Source organism: Felis catus, chromosome F2 (genome assembly GCF_018350175.1).
Source record: "Felis catus isolate Fca126 chromosome F2, F.catus_Fca126_mat1.0, whole genome shotgun sequence".
NCBI lineage: Eukaryota > Metazoa > Chordata > Mammalia > Carnivora > Felidae > Felis > Felis catus.
In genome coordinates, this window is record NC_058385.1 from 49,783,507 (window position 1) to 49,804,909 (window position 21,403).

General features: G+C 38.6%; 1 protein-coding gene across 50 annotated transcripts in view; it reads left to right on the forward strand.

Moving 5' to 3' along the window:
* RIMS2 (regulating synaptic membrane exocytosis 2) overlaps positions 1 to 21,403 on the forward strand; it is a 612,755-nt gene that overhangs the window by 581,804 nt on the left and 9,548 nt on the right. For all 50 annotated transcript variants that reach the window (XM_045050079.1, XM_045050046.1, XM_023248368.2 and 47 more), the window contains one exon: positions 20,020 to 20,161. In XM_045050079.1, coding sequence (XP_044906014.1) covers positions 20,020 to 20,161 — 142 coding nt within the window. The remainder of the gene's footprint in view (positions 1 to 20,019; positions 20,162 to 21,403) is intronic.

Below are 21,403 nucleotides of genomic sequence, written 5' to 3' on the forward strand. Positions count from 1 at the left end.
GCACTGTTCAAACAACTTAACTGTATTTATTCTTTTAGGCCCACAACAGCTTTATGAGGCAGTATTTTTATTACCCCTATTTCACAAAGAGGAAACTGAGGCAGAGAGAAGTTTAGAAACTTGCCCAAGGCAGTAGAGTTGCATCTGAACCCAAGCCATCCACAATACAACCTGTGCACCCAACTCTGGGCTATACTAGACTATTATTTTCATATACTTGCCAACAGTCACATACCTAGCAAGGGGTGAAGCTAGAACTCAAACCAAGGTGTACCTGAAAATACATATTTAAATCTAATAATTTAATTATAAGCTCATTTCTCAACTTTTAATTTTTACACCAAATCTTCAGTCTTGAGTTTGCTTCAGATAAACTACCATTATTCTTCCCTAAGTTATAACTAGAATTGTTGAGTTTACAGAATACCATCCTGAAAAGACAAGAAGAGCTTATCTAAACATGAAAATTTTCAGAACTGAAAGTACATGTATTTAATCTTGGGTTATATTGACTGTCCCAAAGGGGAATCTTATATCTACACATGGGAAATTGAAATAGATCTCTGTCCTATAACACGGCTTATTGAGTTGCCAAGACAAAATCTTTCAAAAGGCAGCCATTGTTTTTAAAATTAAGCATATAGTTCTCTACAGGTAACTAGAGAGGAAGCACTCCCCATAAATGAGAGGTCTTTCCACTGGGCTACCATCATTGATACAGCCAAGAAAAGAAATCCTAACCTTCCTCTTTGATTTTGCAATATTTCTACCATCCTTGAAAGTCCTGAGTTTTTTTTAGGGTGTTTCAACATACCCTGCAGAGTTGCAGAAGTTCAAAATCACTGCCCTAGAGCAGTGTTCCCTACATTTTCTTTTTCTGTTGAGACACCCACAAGGGATACGTGAAGTTCATATGGATAACATACTCTCATAAGCTTACTCAGGAATATAGTCATAACTATGAGATCCATTCTAATTTATAAAGGAGAGTAAATGCATCACAACAGATGATTTTCACACCAGTTGAGAACAACTTGTCTAGAGATCAGTAGTCTGCTAACTAATTTGACTGATGAAAGTGATTTTAGTCTGATTTTAAAGTTAGTCTTTTTTTTTTCTTTTTGATCTTTTCGGATCAGATATACTGTAAATAACTACTCTCAAATGTACTCTCCACTCCAGTTCGATATTCTCACTTCATTCTTACAGGGCACATCCAGACATTACCATTCTGCACATGAAGTACCAGGAAGTTTATTTTGAGAGACCACGTTGTTTGTATTCATTCCTTCATTCAAAAATATTTAGTGAGGCTATTTGATGTGTTAGCTATGGTAGTCCCTGAATGACTGTATATGTTCCCCACCCTTGTAGAGCTTACAGTCTAATCGAAGTAGAAATTAATAGGAACAACTATGGAATTGTAACTGCGACCAATGTTAGGATGGCGAAATACAGAGTGCAGTAAGAGATTATAAGAAAATCTAATTTAAGAGAGAAAGGCATCCTGAGAAAGTGAGAGCGGAACATGGATTTGAGCATCGGTGACAGCTCTCAGTCTCTCGCCTGCTGGGTGCACCTGTGAAAACCTATTGCTGAGAGCCCACAGCTAGGAAGTGTCAGAGCTAGGGTCTAAATCCATAATCTGGCTCTGGAATTTATAATCCTAACTACTCTGTGTGTTGTTTCTTCATGATTACACTACATTTCTTAGTAATGTGCTGCGGAGTTGACGACCAGGTACAGTACGATAATAACAGTTACCAATAATAATAATAGAACACATTTTACGTGCCACATTCCTTTGATTTCATGACAATTCCGCAAGGAAGTTATTATTTTCAACATTTTACACGTGTGAACGCTGAGATTTAGAGACGTTAAACAACTTGGCCATGGATTATACATTTCAATGGGGCCGACTTCCTTGAGGATGAAAGGGTCATTCCTATAAACAAAATAAGATTCTTGATTGGTCTTTGTAGCATCACTTTTGTATGCTCGCAATTCTTTTTTATGTGTTTTGGGGTTTTTTTGTTTTGTTTTTGCTTCCTTGTCCCTGGATATATTCCCAAGACTCCAGTCCTCTGAGCAGCTTTTTTTTTTTTAAGTAAAATTAATAATAATAGTCCCTAACTTGTTACTTAACAGTTTATGAATTATGATTATTTATTTTATCACTGAACCCTATGAGATAAATATTAACTTCACTGTGTAAACTACTTGGCCTTGACATGGAGTCTCCACGTGGAATATTATTGGATGTAGAATTTTTAACCATTACATGTAATTCTAAGAAAGAAGGAATCATTTCAAGGAAAAGTTAACCATTCTTAGTAGGACAGGCTTCCCCACAACTTGCCACCCATGGATTCAAGGGCAAATGATTATGGTCTTATAATGGAAGAACATGGCACATTTTCTAACACTTGGTAGATCTGGTTTCTCAGAGGCTATTTAATGTTACCTCTGGTTCAGGGCTAGTGATTCTTGTTCAGTTATGTACGTGTAATGTGTGATGAATTTGATTTGCTTGATTTTATGGCCTGCCTTCTTCAGTTAAAATCTGGCTTTGGCAATCATATGGAAGAGATTCTATCAACTTAGTGCTAGTAACTGAATTAATTAGTTCATTTAATTTCTTTTACATGCCACTAGCTTGAAAATTAAATTATAGGAAAACCATCCAAGAAACAGGAATAGTTTTTACCAGAAAAACTGAGAAAAGGTTTTTTGCATATGATAATGAAGCTGTGAGGAATTAATTTAAAAGTAACTAAAGGGACTAATAGTAATACCTATTTAATTCACCCTCATTCTTTAAGAGACCGTGCAACAAATAGGAAGAGTATAAAAAATACTTTCTTAGTCTAATCTTTGTATATGGCAAAATGATACACTTAATTCTTTTTTTTAAGTTTACTTATTTATGTTGAGAGAGAGAGAGAGAGCCGAGAGCAAGAGAGGAGCAGAGAGAGAGGGGGAGAGAGAATCCCACGCAGGCTTCGTGCTATCAGCGCAGAGCCCGACGCCAGGCTCAAACTCACGAACCGTGAGATCATGACCTGAGCAGAAATCTAGAGTCTGACGCTTAACTGACTGAGCCACCCAGGACCCCTATATTGTTTTTAAATTTAATATGTGATCTAGACTTTTTAAAATTTGGTGATCATAGTTTTTGCACATCTTGACAATGCCAATATTGGGGCAGGATGTGGACAGTCAGTTTTAGTCTAAATATGTATCTTTTCTTAGGAGATACTGTTTTTTCTAGATTATGATTGATTATATATAATACATCATTTCATAAATGAGTCCATATCATATTCAACAGTAGCACAACATTTTTTAAATTTGTTTTTAACATTTATTCATTTTCGAGAGAGAGAGAGACAGAGCAAGAGCAGGGAAGGGGCAGAGGGAAGGAGTCACAGAATCCGAAGCAGGCTCCAGGCTCCAAGCTGTCAGCACAGAGCCCGACACAGGGCTTGAACTCACAAACTGCGAGATCATGACCTGAGCCGAAGTCGGATGCTCAACCAACTGAGCCACCCAGGCACCCTGATAGCACAACATTTTTATATTAGGTTTACATTCTAGGCAGATACGGTGAAGTAAAAGATTTTGCAATTAAAGAAATAAATGAAAGAACTGTTTCATTCAGAGTACTTATTAAATATTACCTATTTTTCTGAGATTCAGAATTTTTTACTGGTAAGTATCCAAACAGTATCTTTAGAGTACCTTAAAACTTTAATACAAAAGTCAAGTTTAACCCCAATTTTCTTTCATCCTGCAGTGAGCCCACTAAATTCAGAACTAGCAATGGGGATGAGCTTCCCTAGGGAGACATCTTGTGTATAATGACTTACGAAAGAAACCCACTAGAAGGTGGTAATGGCGACATCCCATTTGCTGCCAAAGACTATGGTTTAATGTAAATACTCTGGTGCTCTTTAAGTAGGCCCTTATTAATGATCAGACAGGATCATTCTATACAGTTGTTCCTATCTCTAACTCTACTGTAACAGTGTTTGATGGGGGGGGGGAGGGATTTACCTAATGCTATGTATGTATATTATTTGAACAATTGAAGAAAAAAGCTAACATAGAAATGATAGTACCAGTTTAAGTTTTGAAGGATCATTTCTTAAGATGAAACTCAATGAAAAGACTGTTTATTTTAGCTATTTCAGTGATCAGCTGTCCTCTTACTCTTGTCTGAATCATGGGCCAGGCAGTAACCTACATCAGTGAGGCAGGCCAGATGTAATACAAATGGGAAAAGCAAGGACTCTGAAAAGCTGGAGAAAGCTTACCCATCCAAAAAGAAATGGTGAATGCTCCGTTCAGTTCAGTGATGCCAAATTGGGTATCAGCCCAGGGTTGGCAAACTTACTTTTCTTTTTTCCCTAAGAGAAAAGCTATAAATCTGGATGCTTACTTAAAATCTTTAACTTTTACAATGTTGGCACCTAAATGAAAAAATATAAACATTATTTGGGCCAAACAAAACATAACCTGTTGACCAAATGTGTTTCACCAGTTGGCAACTTCTGTCAGGGGACTGCTTTCTTCCTTCCCATTCTTATTGTCACCTTGATAGTTTAGGACCACGTTTGCTCCCCGTTAAAATCTCCTGAGAGTCTCCCAACCTGCTCTCTACCTTCTGGGTCTCCCCACTGCAGTCCAACCTCATTGCCCCTGAATCAATTCTCTTAGATATGACCTTGATCTTGACACTGCTCTTCCTCCAAAAGCTTCAGTAGATTCCTATCTCCTACTAAATAGTGCCTTTAGCCTGACACCAAAATCTTTAACAATCCCGTTCTTATATACAGCATAGCTTCCCTGGCTTCTAAGGCCTTTTGGGAATCCAGTAATTCAGTAAAACTAAGCCTTCTTGCTCTTTGCCTCCAAGTTTTTGTTCATGCCTTTCTTTCTCTTCTTGTTCTACCACTGTATCTGCATGATATCCAGTTGCCTTTCAAAGCTCAACTCATATCTTGTCTCTGAAGTCTTCAGAATCCGTTTAAGCTTCTCTAGGCAGAGGAAAAGGTGAATGGGCATAGACCTGGGTTTGGAGTATTAACTCCACCTTTTCCTAGTTGTGTGAACTAAGCAAGGTACTTAATTTCCTTGAGCTTTAGTTTCCTCATTTTTATGTGAACTGTGTGTGCATAATAACACTCACCTTAGAGAGGGGTTGTGCACTGCATTGTCATGGTTATTATTCTCTCCTGATCCCATATCAAAACGTGTTAACCTTTTTCTGAACTATTTCTGTGCTGTCCAATACAGAAAGCACTAGTCATGTGGCTTTTTAAATTGAAATAGATTAAAACCAAATTAAATTGTAAATTATTTCCAGAGTCACATTAGCCACATTTGGAGCGCTCAGTAGCTACACATGACTAGTGACTACCTTACTGGACAGTGCAGAATTATCGAACGTTTCCGTCATTCACATGAAGTTATGTTGTTATATTGGCCGGTACGGCTCCCAGTACTTAATAGCACTCATATAGCACTTAGAATATATTGCCTTGGATTGTCATTATTTATTTACTATCTTAGCTCACCTACTAAATTGTAAAATTATATAAGGAATTATGTGATCAAGTGTTACATATATTTATCTTCCACGGTGCCTTACACCAAGTAAGTACTTAGCAAATATGTAGTGAGTGAATAAAGGAATAAGTATCTGATTGATTTCTATGTTCGTATTATGAAATGGAAAGAAGCAATTAGAGCTGGAAGGGACCAAATTGCTTAAATAACTGTTTCCAATCTTGCAGGTACAAGAATGCTTGAAAGTCATGTGTTCTTTGTGCTACACCTAGAAGTTGGGTATATTTAGCTCCATATAAACTAGGAACATAGTTTTTTTACTATAAACTATAAATGAACCATGTATATGTAGTATTCTTCATTTAGGGTGCCTAGTTGTAATCAACAGAAACCAATTCTAGCAATTTAGGTGGAAAAGATATTTGCTAAAGGATATTGGATAGGTCACAGAATCTTTAGGAAGATTGGAGATCCTGTGCCAGAGGTTAGGAACGTTGTCCCAAAACATACTGCGGAACTAATCCTAGCAAACTAACGCCGCTGCTTGGCGCAGATAACACAGCTTACAGTATTGTCAACCGTCGATGTTGAATCACTACGTACTGTTATAGGACCTTCCTGGAAATTCTGTATTGCGGCCAGCATCCTCATTAGAATGGGAGCCTGTGGTGTCTCAGCTTCTTTGCTTCTCTAGCTTCAGATTCAAAGTTTGGGGTAGTAGTGTCTAATCCTCAGTAGCAGAACCTCAGTCATTGTTCATGCCCTATCTGCCAGGCAGGCTGGAAAAATGGCACCCCCAAATTTTAGCATCTACAATTGAAGGATGGGGTTTTTTTTCTCATACATAGGAAAAGGGTTCAAATGCTAGTGACCCAAACCATTAAGAAATATCGACTTAGTAATAGAAAATAATTACCAGGGGAAAACCCCTTAAACTTAGCCTAATTACCTATTTTTAATATTTTTAAATACTAGTTTGCTATTGGGTTATTCTCCTCTTTGCTTGATAACCATAAGCAAATAGGAAAAGGGGGAAAAATCTATGAAAGAAGGCTGAGGTAAAGAGTATGGCTCTCTTAATTTTAACTTTTTCTATAGATTTGGCTACCCAAATATCCATGCACACTCTTATTTTCCATACAGATCATAGTCGGTCTCTCCCTAGAAAGACAACCTTAAAATGCCGTTCATTCACTGCATGCAAATTGAAATCTAGGATGTTTGAATGATGTGTAGCTGTCTTCCTTATATCCAGATGGGGCTTTTCATGTTATAGTGACCTGTAAACCTAAAGGTAAGTCATCTGTTTACAATACATTCGATTTAAACGGTAGAGTAGCAACAGGATAATGAAAATCAAAATTCTCATATAGAAGAGAGAATAGGAAATACAAAGCAATGAATTGTCCACAAGAGTGATCAAATCCCACTTGGAAGGAATGGCAAAGATTGACAGTACAATACGTTCCTTGGTTTATTTATCTGGCAACCTTGGTTCTGGTTTCTGGAAAAGTATTTCTTTGTCTTTATTCTTCATTGACCACAAAGATTTGCAATGAAAAGGAGGCTGTATAGTATTCATTGCCTGCTTCTTGCTAGTGCACATTGGGAAACTCAGTAGTTACCTTAAGAGTTGAACAGACTTGGGGTGCCTGGGTGGCTCAGTCGGTTGAGCGTCCAACTTCAGTTCAGGTCATGATCTCGCGGTCTGTGAGTTCGAGCCCTGCGTCGGGCTCTGTGCTGACAGCTCAGAGCCTGGAGCCTGTTTCAGATTCTGTGTCTCCCTCTCTCTCTCTCTGCCCCTCCCCCGCTCATGCTCTCTCTCTCTCTCTCTCTCTCTCTCTCTCTCTCTCTCTCTCAAAAATAAATAAACATAAAAAAAGTTGTTTGTTTTTTTTTTTTAAAAGAGTTGAACAGACTTTTCCAACTGGGCTTAGTTTTTCAAAAGTTCAATAGCTGTACAGTCTGTTTAATTCCAGTCAGTTTCAAGTATGAGTAACTTTAACCAAACACCTCATTTGACAAAGATTTTAAGCCTTAAGATTCTGTTCTTTTAGTTTGTAGCCTCTGTGCTCTGCCCACTTCCTTTGCTCTCAAGTTTAATGGCATCTACCTTGATGTCATCTGAAAACAATGGGTTTGTGTGGGAAGGCAACGCCTTAATCCATTTTGGCCAGCAGTCTCTCTCAGCTTTCGAATGGCAAGACACCACTTATTTATACATAATTTTCTTACTGCAAGTTTAGAATGATTTCACATTATTCCAGTTTTCAAAAAAAGATTTGTATGGCATTTTATAATTTTCAAAACTGTCACATAGATTATAGTATCAGATCTTTATTCATCACTTCTCGGTCCTATTTCTGGGCCGTGTTCTATTTCATTGATCTACTTATCTATTCTTCCACCAATACAATATTGTCTTGATTTCTGTAGTCTTGAAATTTGATGGTGTCAGCCTCCAACTTTATTCTTTGTTTTCAATATTGTATTGACCTTTCTGGGTCTTTTGCCTCTCCATAATAAACTTAAGAATCAGTTTGTCAGCATCTACAAAATAACTTGCTGGCACTTTGATTGGGATTGCATTGGATCTATATACAAATTTGAGAAGAACTAACATCTCAACAATATTAAGCTTTCATATCCACAAACATGGAATATCTTTCCATTTATTTAGTTCTTTGATGTAATTCATCAGAGTTTTGTAGTTTTCTTCATATTATACCTAACATTTTTTTATATCCTAATATATATGATATTGGTTTTTTTTAATTTCAAATTCTGTTTAGTCATTGCTGGGATATAGGAAAGAAACTGACTTTTGTATATTAACCTTGTGTTTTACAACTTTGCTATAATTATTAGTCTAGGAGTTTTTATATCTACTTTTTCAGATTTTCTGCATAAACATTATACTATCTGTGAGCAAAAACAGTTTTATTTCTTCCTTCTCAATCTGTATAATTTGTATTTCTTTTTTTTCTTTTAACTTTTCTTTCTTTCTTTTTTTTTTTTTTTTTTTTTTTTTTTTTTTTTTTTTTGTGGTCTTATTGCATTAGTTAGAATTTCCAGTATGCTGTTGAAAAGGAGTTAGAGAAAGAACATACTTGCCTTGTATTGAATCTTGGTGGGAGAGCTTTGAGTTTCTCACTATTAAATTTGTTGTTGGCTTTAAATTTTTTATAGAGCTTTTTTTTTTTTTTTAATTTTTTTTTTCAACGTTTATTTATTTTTGGGACAGAGAGAGACAGAGCATGAACGGGGGAGGGGCAGAGAGAGAGGGAGACACAGAATCGGAAACAGGCTCCAGGCCCTGAGCCATCAGCCCAGAGCCCGACGCGGGGCTCGAACTCCCGGACCGCGAGATCGTGACCTGGCTAAAGTCGGACGCTTAACCGACTGCGCCACCCAGGTGCCCCTAGAGCTTTTTTATCAACTTGGGAAAGCTCTATTCCTAGATTACTGAGTTTTTATCATGAATACATGTTGGATTTTGTCAGATGCTTTTCTGGGTCTACTGATATGATCATGGGCTTTTTCTTTTCTAACTTGTTTATGTGATATATAACATTAAATAATTTGTGAATACTGAACCAGCATTGCATAATTGAGATAAATCCGACTTCATCATTTGACTTGCTAATATTTTGTTGAAGGTTTTGCGTCTGTTTTCCTGGGAGATATTGGTCTGCAGTTTTTTGTTCTTATAATAGCCCCTTTGTTTTACAGATGAGGATCAAGACACAAAAGAGTCAAGGTCCTTTTTAACTTCACAAATCCATAATTTTTCACTCTATATTTAATACTATTTGCTGTGGCATCATATGATGAAATCTCCACTTTTTGCTATGGATAGATCCAAAGTGACACGTTGAGAGATAGAAATGCAAATGTATATAATAAGGAATAGCTATTTCTGACACATTTGTTTGAATTTTATCATAAATATACTTTTTTTTTCATCTTTATGGTAATTTTTTAAAGTTCTTAATTTTGATTCCAGTATGGTTAGCACAGAGTGAGTGTTATATTAGTTTCAAGTGCACAATGTAGTGATCCAACAGTTCTATGCATGACTCAATGCTCGTCCTAAGTGTACTCTTTAATCCCCATCACCCCCACCCACCTCCCCTCTGGTAACCATCAGTATGTTCTCTATAGCTAAGAGTCTGTTGTTGGGTTTTTGTTTTTTTCTTTTTCTTTTTTTGTTCTTTTTGGTTTTTTTGGGTTTTTTGCCATCACGTTCACGAAGTCAGAATTTAGCAACAAATTAACATTTTCCCATTTTTCATAATAAAACAACAAAGCATGAATTGGTCTGAATCTCAACAATGTTCATAAAACAGTTTATTTTAAGTTTATTTGGACATGCAGTGAGAACATGAGATGAGGTTTCAAGTCACTGGTTACTGTGGAATCAGAAATTAGTGTCCAAAATACTAGATAAGATGGAAGGCAGGCTGCTTTGAGAAATAAGCATAAGCTTTGACATTGCTAGGGTTTGGGTTCAAGTGTAACATGTGTCACTTGCTCTCTGCGTAACTTAGGCAGTTTCCTCAAAAAGAAAATGATAGTGGTAATAACCACCAGGTAACACTCTTATGAGGACTAGAAGCAGGTAGATTTTATATCCAAACATCTCCACATACAAGTAAGTCAAGACACAATAGCTCTTTCTTTCCTTCCTTTGATGTGAATTTAGTAATTGAATTTTTCCCAACTTTTATTGTGAAATATTTTAAACATTCAAAAAGAGCGTAGTAAAGTGAATGATTGACCGGTTTTTCTTTGACTTTATCTTCCGGTCTCTTCCCTGCTTCCCTTTCGCTCTCTCTCATGCACACACAGTATGCATTTTTGCTGAGTATTTGAGAGCAAGATAAGATAAGCATGTATCTCCTAATTTAAAAAAACTACATCAACAATAAAATTAACAAAAAATCTCTATCATCTAATGTCTCTTCCTTATGCAGTTTTTTCAGTTATCCCCAAATTGCATTTTATGGCTTTTTGTTATATTTTTTCCTCAATGCAGGATCTAGTCAAGGCTCATTCATTGCATTTGATTGTTAGGTAGAACCTTAACAGTACTTTTACCTGTTTTTTTTTTTTTTCATGATACTAACTATTGAAGAATCCAGATAAAGTTGTCTTATAGAATATCTAACAATCTGGATTTGTTTGATTGTTATCTCTATTCCCTGTCTTCCCTGTTAACTGGACATTAGATCTAGAGACATGGTTAGTTTCGGTTTAAATGTCACAGGTGAGGGGGCGCCTGGGTGGCTCAGGCTCAAGTCAGTTAAGCACTCGACTCTTGGTTTTGGCTCAGGTCATGATCTCACAGTTCATGAGTTTGAGCCCCACAGGGGGCTCCACACTGACAGTGCAGAACCTGCTTGGGATTCTCTCCCTCTCTCTCTGCACCCCCCACTCATGCTCTCACTCTTTCTCTCTCTCTCTCTCTCTCAAAATAAGTAAATAAAAACTTTTTAAAAAATTTTAAATAAAATAAAATAAATAAATGTCACAGGTGATATAAACTTTATACATCCATCAGTAGACACATAAGTTTTCTCACTCTTAGGTATGCTCATTTTGATCACTTGGTTTAGAGATGACTGCCACTTTCCTTCTAGGGAGGAGGAGATGTCTTTCCCTTTATAATTACTAAATAATCTCTGAGGTAATACTTTGGTGCCATGTGAATATCCTATTTCCCCAAAACCTTTCATCAAATGATTTTACTTATTTATTTTTTAATTTTTTAAATGTTTATTTCTTTTAGAGAGAGAGAGGGAGACAAAGTGCGAGTAAGGGAGGGTCAGAGAGAGACACACACACACAGAATCTGAAGCAGGCTCCAGGCTCTGGGCTGTCAGCATAGAGCCCAATGTCGGGCTCGAACTCACAGACTGTGAGATCGTGACCTGAGCCAAGTTGGATGCTTAACTGACTAAGCCAGTCGGGTGTCCCTCATCAAATGATTTTAACATCCAGTACTGATCCTTGCCTGAATCATTACATCAGGAATAGTAATTTTTTTTAATGTTTCTATTTATTTTTGAGAGAGAGAGAGAGAGAGAGAGAGAGAGAGAGAGAGAGAGAAAGAGAGAGAACCAGTAGGGGAGGGGCAGAGAGAGAGGGCGACACAGAATCCAAAGCAGGCTCCAGGCTTTGCGCTGTGTCAGCACAGAGCCCGACGCGGGGCTCAAACTCACCAACCGTGAGATCATGACCTGAGCTGAAGTCAGACACTTAACTGACTGAGCCACGTGGGCACCCTGGGAATACTGATTTTAATTTAATTCTTATCTGAAAGACAGCTGAGCTTTTTAAATAAACTATTTAAAAATATGTATATTAACTTAGTCCCTTTACATTATGCCTTATGGTATAAATTAATTTAGTGTTGATAATTTTCATACACTTATTATTTACTTATGGCATGAAATATTTTTCTATTTTTCTATAGATGAGCATTTTCAACTTATTTATTGTTTTTTAAATAAAAATAAGTGGTTTCATTAATCGTATATTTATACCATGGTGAATTCTAGTACTGCATATTAATTTCACATGCAAAGAGCAAACTAAAACGAGTTACAGATGAAAAAGGATGTCAGAAACTAGAGACATCAAAAATCTGTCTCTATGAGGAGACTAAGGACATACGATGACAAAATATAATGTGACATGGATTAGAAAAAAAATTTAGATTAAAAACCAAGGAGATCTCAGTAAAGCATAGATTTTAGTCAGTAGCCATGTATCAGTATTAGTTCATTAATTATGACAAATGTACCATAGCCATGTAAGATGTTAATAATAGGGAAAAATAGGTGTAGAGTATACTGGAATTTTCTGTACCATTGTACCAATTTTCCTATAAATCTAAAGCTATTCTAAAATTAGAAGTTTGTTAAAAATTGTATTAATGTTTTTAAAATATGAATCTGAAGTTTAAGAACAATGATTAAAATTTCTTTCGGCATACTAATAAGATAAAAGCGATGAAAGCAGTTATAAAAAAAAATACCAAATGCAGAGTTTTAATTAAGAGGACTGTACTCAAAGTGATAAATATTTAAATGATGAAAAAAGGAAAAAATTACAAAACTTAGAACCCATTAGTTTGAAGAGAATGGAATACTGTGTTATGGCTAGTGTCTGTGTATCTCCTAGAATTAGTTAGGTTATGCTGTGATAACAAATGACTCAGAATTATCAGTGGCTTAACTCAAAGAATTCATGTCTCACTCCTTCTGCATGTCCATTGAGTGCCATACTTGTGGCTGTGCTCAGGGACCCAGGTCAGTGGAGGTGCCTGTTGCTATCTGCTTTCACATAGAAGACGGGGGACATGGTGACTCTCCCTTCAGCTGTTGAAGCTTCTGCCCTGAAGTTACAAGGGCCAGTTTTGCCCACATCTCACTGGGCTCAGCAAGTCACATGACCACACCTAACTTCAGAGGTGGGGTGGGGGGGGAAAGGTGAATATATTCAAACAGACCTAATGTCTATCGTAATTGTGACTCCTGTTTGTCGCTCACTGTATTGTAGCTGTTAACTCCACAACTGTTGTGATAGTTACGACAAAGCTGTTGGAACAAACGGATTTGTGGCAAACTCCGAAGCAATCTTAGAAATCAACTGCTACTTTCTGTTAATTTCTATTATTTTGATTGTTGATGCAGATCCTGGTTTAGCTCAGAAGAAATGATCAGATATTTGCGCCTGTTTTGTTGAGATTTTCAGAGGTTTGAATTGCATGTATTATAGTAAGAAGCCCTGACAAACATAAATACACAGCTTTTATATGCAATTATAGTACTACTCATGAGTATCCCAGAATTGGAAGTCCTGCAGGTCAAACAGGTAAATAAATCTACTCCTTCATGTCTTGATATATAATCTGCAGATGGGAAGTTATGTCCACAGGGGCCACCATAGAGGTGGGAGGGAGTGCTGGAGTTAATTCTTAAACTTGAAAGTTGGAGGAGTTGGAGGGGTTAGGTGGAATAAAGTTCCATTTGAAAATCTTATACTTGGGGCGCCTGGGTGGCGCAGTCGGTTAAGCGTCCGACTTCAGCCAGGTCACGATCTCGCGGTCCGGGAGTTCGAGCCCCGCGTCGGGCTCTGGGCTGATGGCTCGGAACCTGGAGCCTGTTTCCGATTCTGTGTCTCCCTCTCTCTCTGCCCCTCCCCCGTTCATGCTCTGTCTCTCTCTGTCCCAAAAATAAACGTTGAAAAAAAAAAAAATCTAAAAAAAAAAAAAAAGAAAAAGAAAAAAAGAAAATCTTATACTAAAGGGAAACTAGCCGCTCTGGACCTCCATTTTCTTATCGCTACAATAAAGGGCTACATAAACCACAAAGGTACACTGGATTCCTGAGACAGCTTCTGAAATTCTATGAATCGATAATTTTAGAAATTCTGATTTTTAATGCATTTTAATATTCTCTAAATGTGATGCAAATGGCTTCCCTAAATTATACTCACTCTGGGAAATGGTAATGTTTAATAAAATGCAAAATCAGTGCCTTATTAACTCAACGCACATAAATTGTGGCCAAAACTAAAATTGAAGTCAGTTTTTAGAATCTACCAACCTCTCCCACCTGTTTCCGTAAATCGTTTCCCACACTAATTGTCAGGAGAATCCTGACTCTACAGTAACCCTGCCTGCAAACAGGAGACGAGACCTTCCAAGGGCTAGGAAGCAGGAATGGGTTCTGTGGACACAAGATTTGGAAAGAAGCCCCATAACACTAAGTTCGGCGTTTCATTTTGAGCCTCATCTGGGGGCTTAGGAAAGTTTCCAAATCAGTAGCAGGGGGGACCTTTAGTCACTCAAAGGGTTTTCAGATATTATTAGGGGAAACTGACCCTTTGTTGTTTATTTAATCAAGTGGCTTTCTTTGAATACACAGGGTGCCAAGTGAATGAGTCATCAGACTAAGCAGAACAGAATAACAAGGACACCTCCTGTGTTCGGCTTTCTGCCTGTGAAGTTTGGAAATTCAAGAACTTGGTTTTTACCTGCAGGCATCTTCTGCAAATGCACTATGGTTCAAAATACCTACCAGAGTGGTTTTAAGGGCTCTACCCCAATATAATCTGGGCCTTAGTCCTAGAGTTTGCTATCTGAGGTTTTTTTTTAATTTTTTTTAAACACTTATTTATTTTTGAGACAGAGAAAGACAGAGCATGAACAGGGGAGGGTCAGAGAGAGAGGGAGACACAGAATCTGAAACAGGCTCCAAGCTCTGAGCAGTCAGCACAGAGCCCGACAGGGGGCTCGAACTCACGGACTGTGAGATCGTGACCTGAGCCGAAGTCGGACACTTAACCGACTGAGCCACCCAGGCACCCCTACTATCTGAGTATTTTTAAACATCCAAACACAGGCGCATATCTTATATGTATATATGTATATGTATGTAATGTGTATATACACACACACGTATGTATACCTTTAAAAACATTTTTTAATCATGGCTGTTGAGTTCCTATGCATAATTTCAGTTGGTCCACTCCTATGGTCACAATAGGTAATTTTTATAGAGCTTGCCAGTTAGAAGAAAACATATCTAAAAAATCACCTATTGCTGCCTAACAGTTTTCACAAATTTAACAGCTTAACACAACACTCATGTATTAGTTAATTAGTTAATTCATTAAGTAGTTCATTTGTCAGTTCATTAGTTCTGTAAGCCACACATCTGGGATGACATGGCTGGGTTTTCTGCTTAGGATATCACATGGCTGGGGCGCCTGGGTGGCCCAGTCAGTTAAGCGGCTGACTTTGGCTCAGGTCACGATCTCGCGGTCCGTGAGTTTGAGCCCCGCGTCGGGCTCTGTGCTGAGAGCTCGGAGTCTGGAGCCTGCTTCAGATTCTGTGTCTCCCTCTCTCTGACCCTCCCCCATGCTCTGTCTCTCTCTGTCTCAAAAATAAATAAACGTTAAAAAAAAAATTAAAAAAAAAAGGATATCACATGGCTGAGGTCAGGTGTTGGCTGTGCTGAGTTATTGTCTGGAGGCTCTGGGGGAAAACTGCTTTCGGAGACATTCAAGTTGTTGGCCAAACCAGTTCCTTGCAGTTGTAGGCCGAGGTGTCGGTGTTCTTGCTGCCTCACGGCAGCTAGAGGCTGCTCACAGGTTCTTTCCACACGATCCCCTCCATCTTGAACCAAAAAGGTGCACTGAATCCTTCGTGTTTCAGATCTCTCGCTGACTCTTCTGGAATTAGCCAAAGAAAGCACTCTGCTTTTAAAAAGGTTCATGTGGGTGTGTTAGGCCCACTCAGATAATTTCCCTTTTTTTTTTTAATTCTTTTTAATGTTTATTTATTTTTGAGAGAGACAGAGTGTGAACTGTCTGGGGAGGGGCAGAGAGAAGAGGGAGACACAGAATCGGAAGCAGGCTCCAGGCTCCGAACTGTCAGCACAGAGCCCGACGCAGGGCTCGAACTCACAGACCGCGAGATCATGACCTGAGCGGAAGTCACATGCTTAACCAACTGAGCCACTCAGGCGCCCCTAATCTCCCTATCTTTAGATCAACTGATTAGTAACCTTAATTACATCTGCAAAGTCCATTTTGCTGTATAAAGTAACATAATCATGGGTCCATCTTAGAGTTCTGGCTACTACACTGACTTCATGTGGACACCAAATCCTCTGTTATCCAGATTCAGTTTTTAGGTTGGCTGACATGACAAAGCTTTTGGAGCATTAAATGTGAATCACCATGATCAATCGTATTTAGGCTGAATTACTTTTATTGTGAATGTGATGCAAAGGATTTGTAATACTGAAAAATACATTTACTTTTTAAATAAGTCTATTGTGTATCAGACATAAGGAGCTATTACAAACGCTCAGTGTATTGCATAGAATTCTTTGATTCCATCAGATGACAATAAGTCGCATTATCTCCTTAATGTACGCTGTTAATCATGGTCTTGGTCATAGACTAATGACACAAACTCATGGACTTTATAGCTAAAAGAGAGCAGAAATAATCTGTCACCCCTGCCCCCATTCCTTCCCATTTTCATAAATGAGGAACCAGAGACTCAGGGAATATGACTCAGAGAAAACCACAGAGTCAGCTAGTTAGTGGTAGAGATTGGCCTAGAAAACATGTTTTCTGATTCCCTACCTGGTAGTCGTAGTAACAACAGTACCATTAATTGAAGATTTTCCGTGTATCAAGCACTTTCCTAAGCACTTTAAATGTATTATTTTTCTTATTTTCACAAAAATCCTATGAGGTAGGCGTTATTGTCTCTGCCATTAGACAGGTTGAGAAAACTGAGTCAGAGGGAGTAAGTAACTCGCTCGATGTCACCCAGCTTGTATGTGCTTAGGTGGGGGTTCAAAGAGAACCAGTCTGACCCCAGGGCCTGACCCCTTGAGCGTGCCCCACTCTTTCCACCTCACCAGCTGCTTCTAACAGGGCCTTCCGTGCAGGCTACCCATTGGCTGTATTCTGATAACAAATCAGCAAAAAGCAGAGAATCGGGAGTCAGGGAACTGTGTGTAAACTTTAGTTCTGTCACCTTGTGTAAGCTGCCAGGGCCCATGGACACTGTGTCTGTTAGAGTTGTTCTACAGAGAATGCAGGTAAAAAGCAGTCTGTAAACATGAGGACTACACTCTCATTGTATTGTTCTTTGACAAATGGTCACTGGTCCTCATCAACCTGTAATAGCAGGTTTTCAAGTTACTCTTATTGTGGTGGAGACCGATATCAAAAGGCTGTGTGTCCTGTAGGAATCTCATTTCCTTCGAAAGTCGTGTTCCTGTACATATCCTCATTCCACGCTTCCAGCTTCACTGAAGGGGTACGTCTCACTTGGAGGTGATATATCTTACGGATGCCACACGGAGAGGCCAGGATCCTAGCCCTTGGCTGGGCTCTTGAACAACAGCCTGGCACCTTCTGTGACTCCAGTTCACCCCGGGACAGAATTGTGTGACTTTTAGGTGTAGCCATTTGGGGATCATTGTCAAATGGTCATAAATATTAAATGTATGAGTACCAAGAGTCTCTTCCTCATCCCTACTCTTTTTTAAAAAACATTTTCCCTTTTTTGTGGATATGTGCATTTTTGCTCTACTATTTGAAAGCAAGTTTCAGACAGAACATTTCAGGTCTAAATACTTCCTCATATGTCTATAATGATAAGGAAATTTTTGTAATACATGCCATTATTACTAGGAAAATTAACTATTTTCCTAACCTGTCTAATATCCAATTCATGTTCAGATTTTCCCTATTTGTCCTTAAATTGCTTTTAGAATGTTTTGCTTTTAGTATTTCTTGTTTTATTTTTTCCCAAAAAGAAGTCAAAATATACTCATAGCATTTAATGGTTATATCTCTGTGATATTTTAAAATCTGGACCAATTCCCTGACCTTGTTAGTTTGTTTATTTTAATGATGTTAACTTTTTTTCCCCCACGATATTAACTTTTTAAAGAGACTAAGCCAATTCTCTTGAACAAAACCCCATGTTCTGGGTTTGTCTAATTTTTTTTTATTGTATCATTTATCTTTTACCCTATGCTTTGTGTTTTTGAAAGCTATAAATTGGTTCCAAAGACCTGATTAGAAACAGGTTGTGTATTTTTGTCTGGAATAACTCGATAGGTGGTACGAGGTACTGGGTATGTTATATCAGGAGGTACATTATGATTGTCCCACTATGAGCGCTACTAAGTTTGATCACTTAATTAGGATGGTGATAAGTGTCTGGTTTCCCAGTTTTAAAGTACGTGTTTACCTTTCACAAGTAGAACTAAACTATGAAATGATTTTGGGTGGGGGCGCTAATGTGAATATCCTTTCATCTAATGCTGTTAGCATCCATTGATGTGCTTTATCTGAATCATTTATTGCTTTGGAGGTTGCAAATTGGTCATGTAACATTTTTATCAGTCCTTTTATATTTATTAACTAACATGTCTTTGTAAAGAAGAGACTTCCCTCATCAGTAAGAAGGGATGCTTTAGAATGTCTTATAGTTCATATCAGTACAACATGTTTACCATCGATTTTCTAAAATATCAGCCTTGGATTACGGAACTGAGTTGTAGATCGGTCATAGTTGATATGTGATATAAACTTTTTAGAGCATTTTGATGTACATTAAGATTGAAAGTGGAGAATAGATGAAGTTGAAAGCAGTGTTCCAAAATGGTGAGCAAATATTCTAAGAGGCGTGGTGAGAGAAATTTCAAGAAGTTACAGTCAATATCAGCAAATGTTTTTCGATCTAAAATGAAATTATGAATAGAGGCACTAAAAGAGCTTATCGTTCCCCAAAATCTAATGGTATGTATGGTCAGTGTAGATATATATTTAGTCCCGACAAGAAGTAAATTAATACAAATAGTTTGGACCGTCACCCTGTTGCCCCACCTTTAGTAATCTCTCTACTACACATTCCTACCACTGCTCTTCAATATGCTTTGGTTATTTGTGCCATCTCTTAACTGCCCATGGTCATTCCTTTCTTCATGCCTTTGTCCATGCCCTTCCCTTGGCCCCAAACACTTCCTTCTTGCCTCTTAGGTCCCAGTGTGCCCGTCTCTCAAGCCCAGCTAAAATCCCACTCTGTCTGTGAAGCTCCTTCCTCCCTGACCTCTCCAAATCACTAGCACACTCTGTCACATCTGTGGTCCCTGACTCAGTTTCCTGTTTGGTCTTCCAATTGGCTGCTCTAAGTAAGTCTCATATTCAAGCTATTGAAGATGCCTGAGGACATGACTACCCATGACTCCAAATTAGAAAGCTCTTTTCAGCTGGTATTACTGGGGGTGGGGGGGGGGGGTTGTGTTCCCTTTGAGAGTCTCTGAAAGTTACCAACAGATGGGAAACTATATCAGAGAGGCTGTCTCCCTTATTTGGCTTTCTTTGCCCTCTACTATCGATCACTCTACGAAATCAGGTTTTTGTATGAAAGTGGAGGCTGGAATTGAGGTTAACCCATGACCTATTCTTTGGAAATAAAGTCAAGCCCTAATCTTTTCACTATGATCAAAAGAAAGGAAAGGAAAAAAAAAAAAAGACAGGTATAAGTCAACCTTGCCTTTAAATACTACAGATGAAAACAAAGCTTATTTTGTTTTCCTTAGGTTGAAACTTTATGTTCCTCTTGTTACCGATTTGAACACTGCTTTAGACGGAAACAAAACAACAGTATTTTTTTAGTGGCAGTATTTTGTGCTTCTTGAAGACTTTTTAGAATATCTTCATCCCACTCAACCAGGCACTGTTTCAAATACCTTTTCTCTCTGTCTCCTTAATGAGAGCACTTTGTGTTTTACGCAGTTCTTTCCACCTGAGGACCTTCACCACGTTGGCTGCTTATGATTCGCTACCAGATGGTGGTGGCACAACTGTCATGCCTCTTGTCTTCTGTCTGTGCAGAAGCCGGCGGTAAAAAGCTCCGGAGCACCGTCCAGCGAAGTACAGAGACGGGCCTGGCTGTGGAAATGAGGAACTGGATGACTCGGCAGGCGAGCCGAGAATCTACGGACGGCAGCATGAACAGCTATAGCTCGGAAGGAAAGTGAGTGAGGCCAGCGTGACGCGCGTCTCTTCCGTGCCTTTGCCTGAGACCATCTTCTGTCTCACTCTCTGCCCTTTCCCAGAAGCTAACTCACACACTCCGCAGCGCCACTTTCACGTTCCCTGGCTGATTTGCTGTGAGGAGGACTTCTTTTTTGTTCACCTGCCACTGAGAAATGTGACCTATGTGGCTTTTTATATCAAAGGAGATAGGCTTGGGGACAAAGTGTCTTGCTTTAACAGCGAGACGCTAAAATGTGACTGTCACAACACAGGCACATGAAAGTTTGCCCTCGCTTGACATAATATGGAGAAGGAGTAAGACAGAATAAGCCCTCGTGCCACACCACATGAGCAATGCTAATTTTTACAATCTTGGCTCTTATTACTAAAAATTATAGAACGCCGGATACGTACTTAGTTCCACAAAGTAACAAGCAGTTCAGACCAATGTAACGCCACAAAGTAAGCTGGTGAGCCTCTCCTTTATGTAGTTAGCATATAGCTTTTCCTTGAATCAGCTGTATCTGAGATATTTTCAAAGCATTTGTCAAGATTGTGTAGCCCTGTCACCCACAAATTGATGATAATTAGCAACTGCGGATCCAGAGATGGGTGTGTTAAAGGACACCACTAGAGGAAGGTGGCGTTTGCTGACTCCACTCTGTCATCACCACAGAGCATCAGATGTTCAGACAACGTGCGTGTAGCCAGTTCACAGACATGTTACCATAGGAGCTGCTGGCCGATTATCGATGATATGCCACAGGGAACGTTTGTGTAGCAAGATCATATAAATACAAGAGACGTGTATGGTCTCCATACCTTTTTAAATAAGGTTATATGGGATACTTACAGAAACATCAAAATATTTGGATTAACTGTATTGGGAATTAAGGCCGGCAGCAGAAATAGACTTGATGTTCATCAAGGAAGCCTTAGATGGAGAATGAAGTGGAAAATGTGCATTGAGCTCTCATCATTGCAGAGTGCTGTGGTAGATACTGTTAGGGACACAAAAATATCCAGACTGGGGCCTCTGGGGCCCCAGCTGTTTATATAATATCGGAAAAATGGGATGAATACTCATAAACTCATTCAATAAATATTTTCATGCCTTCCAGTGCTCTAGGCACTGTGCTGAGTAAGGGATATAATTCATACAAGGGAGCCAAAATCAGTTAGTCGTTAAGACCATGGGCTTTAGAACCACCTAGGCTTAAGTTCTCATCTGTTTCTTGGT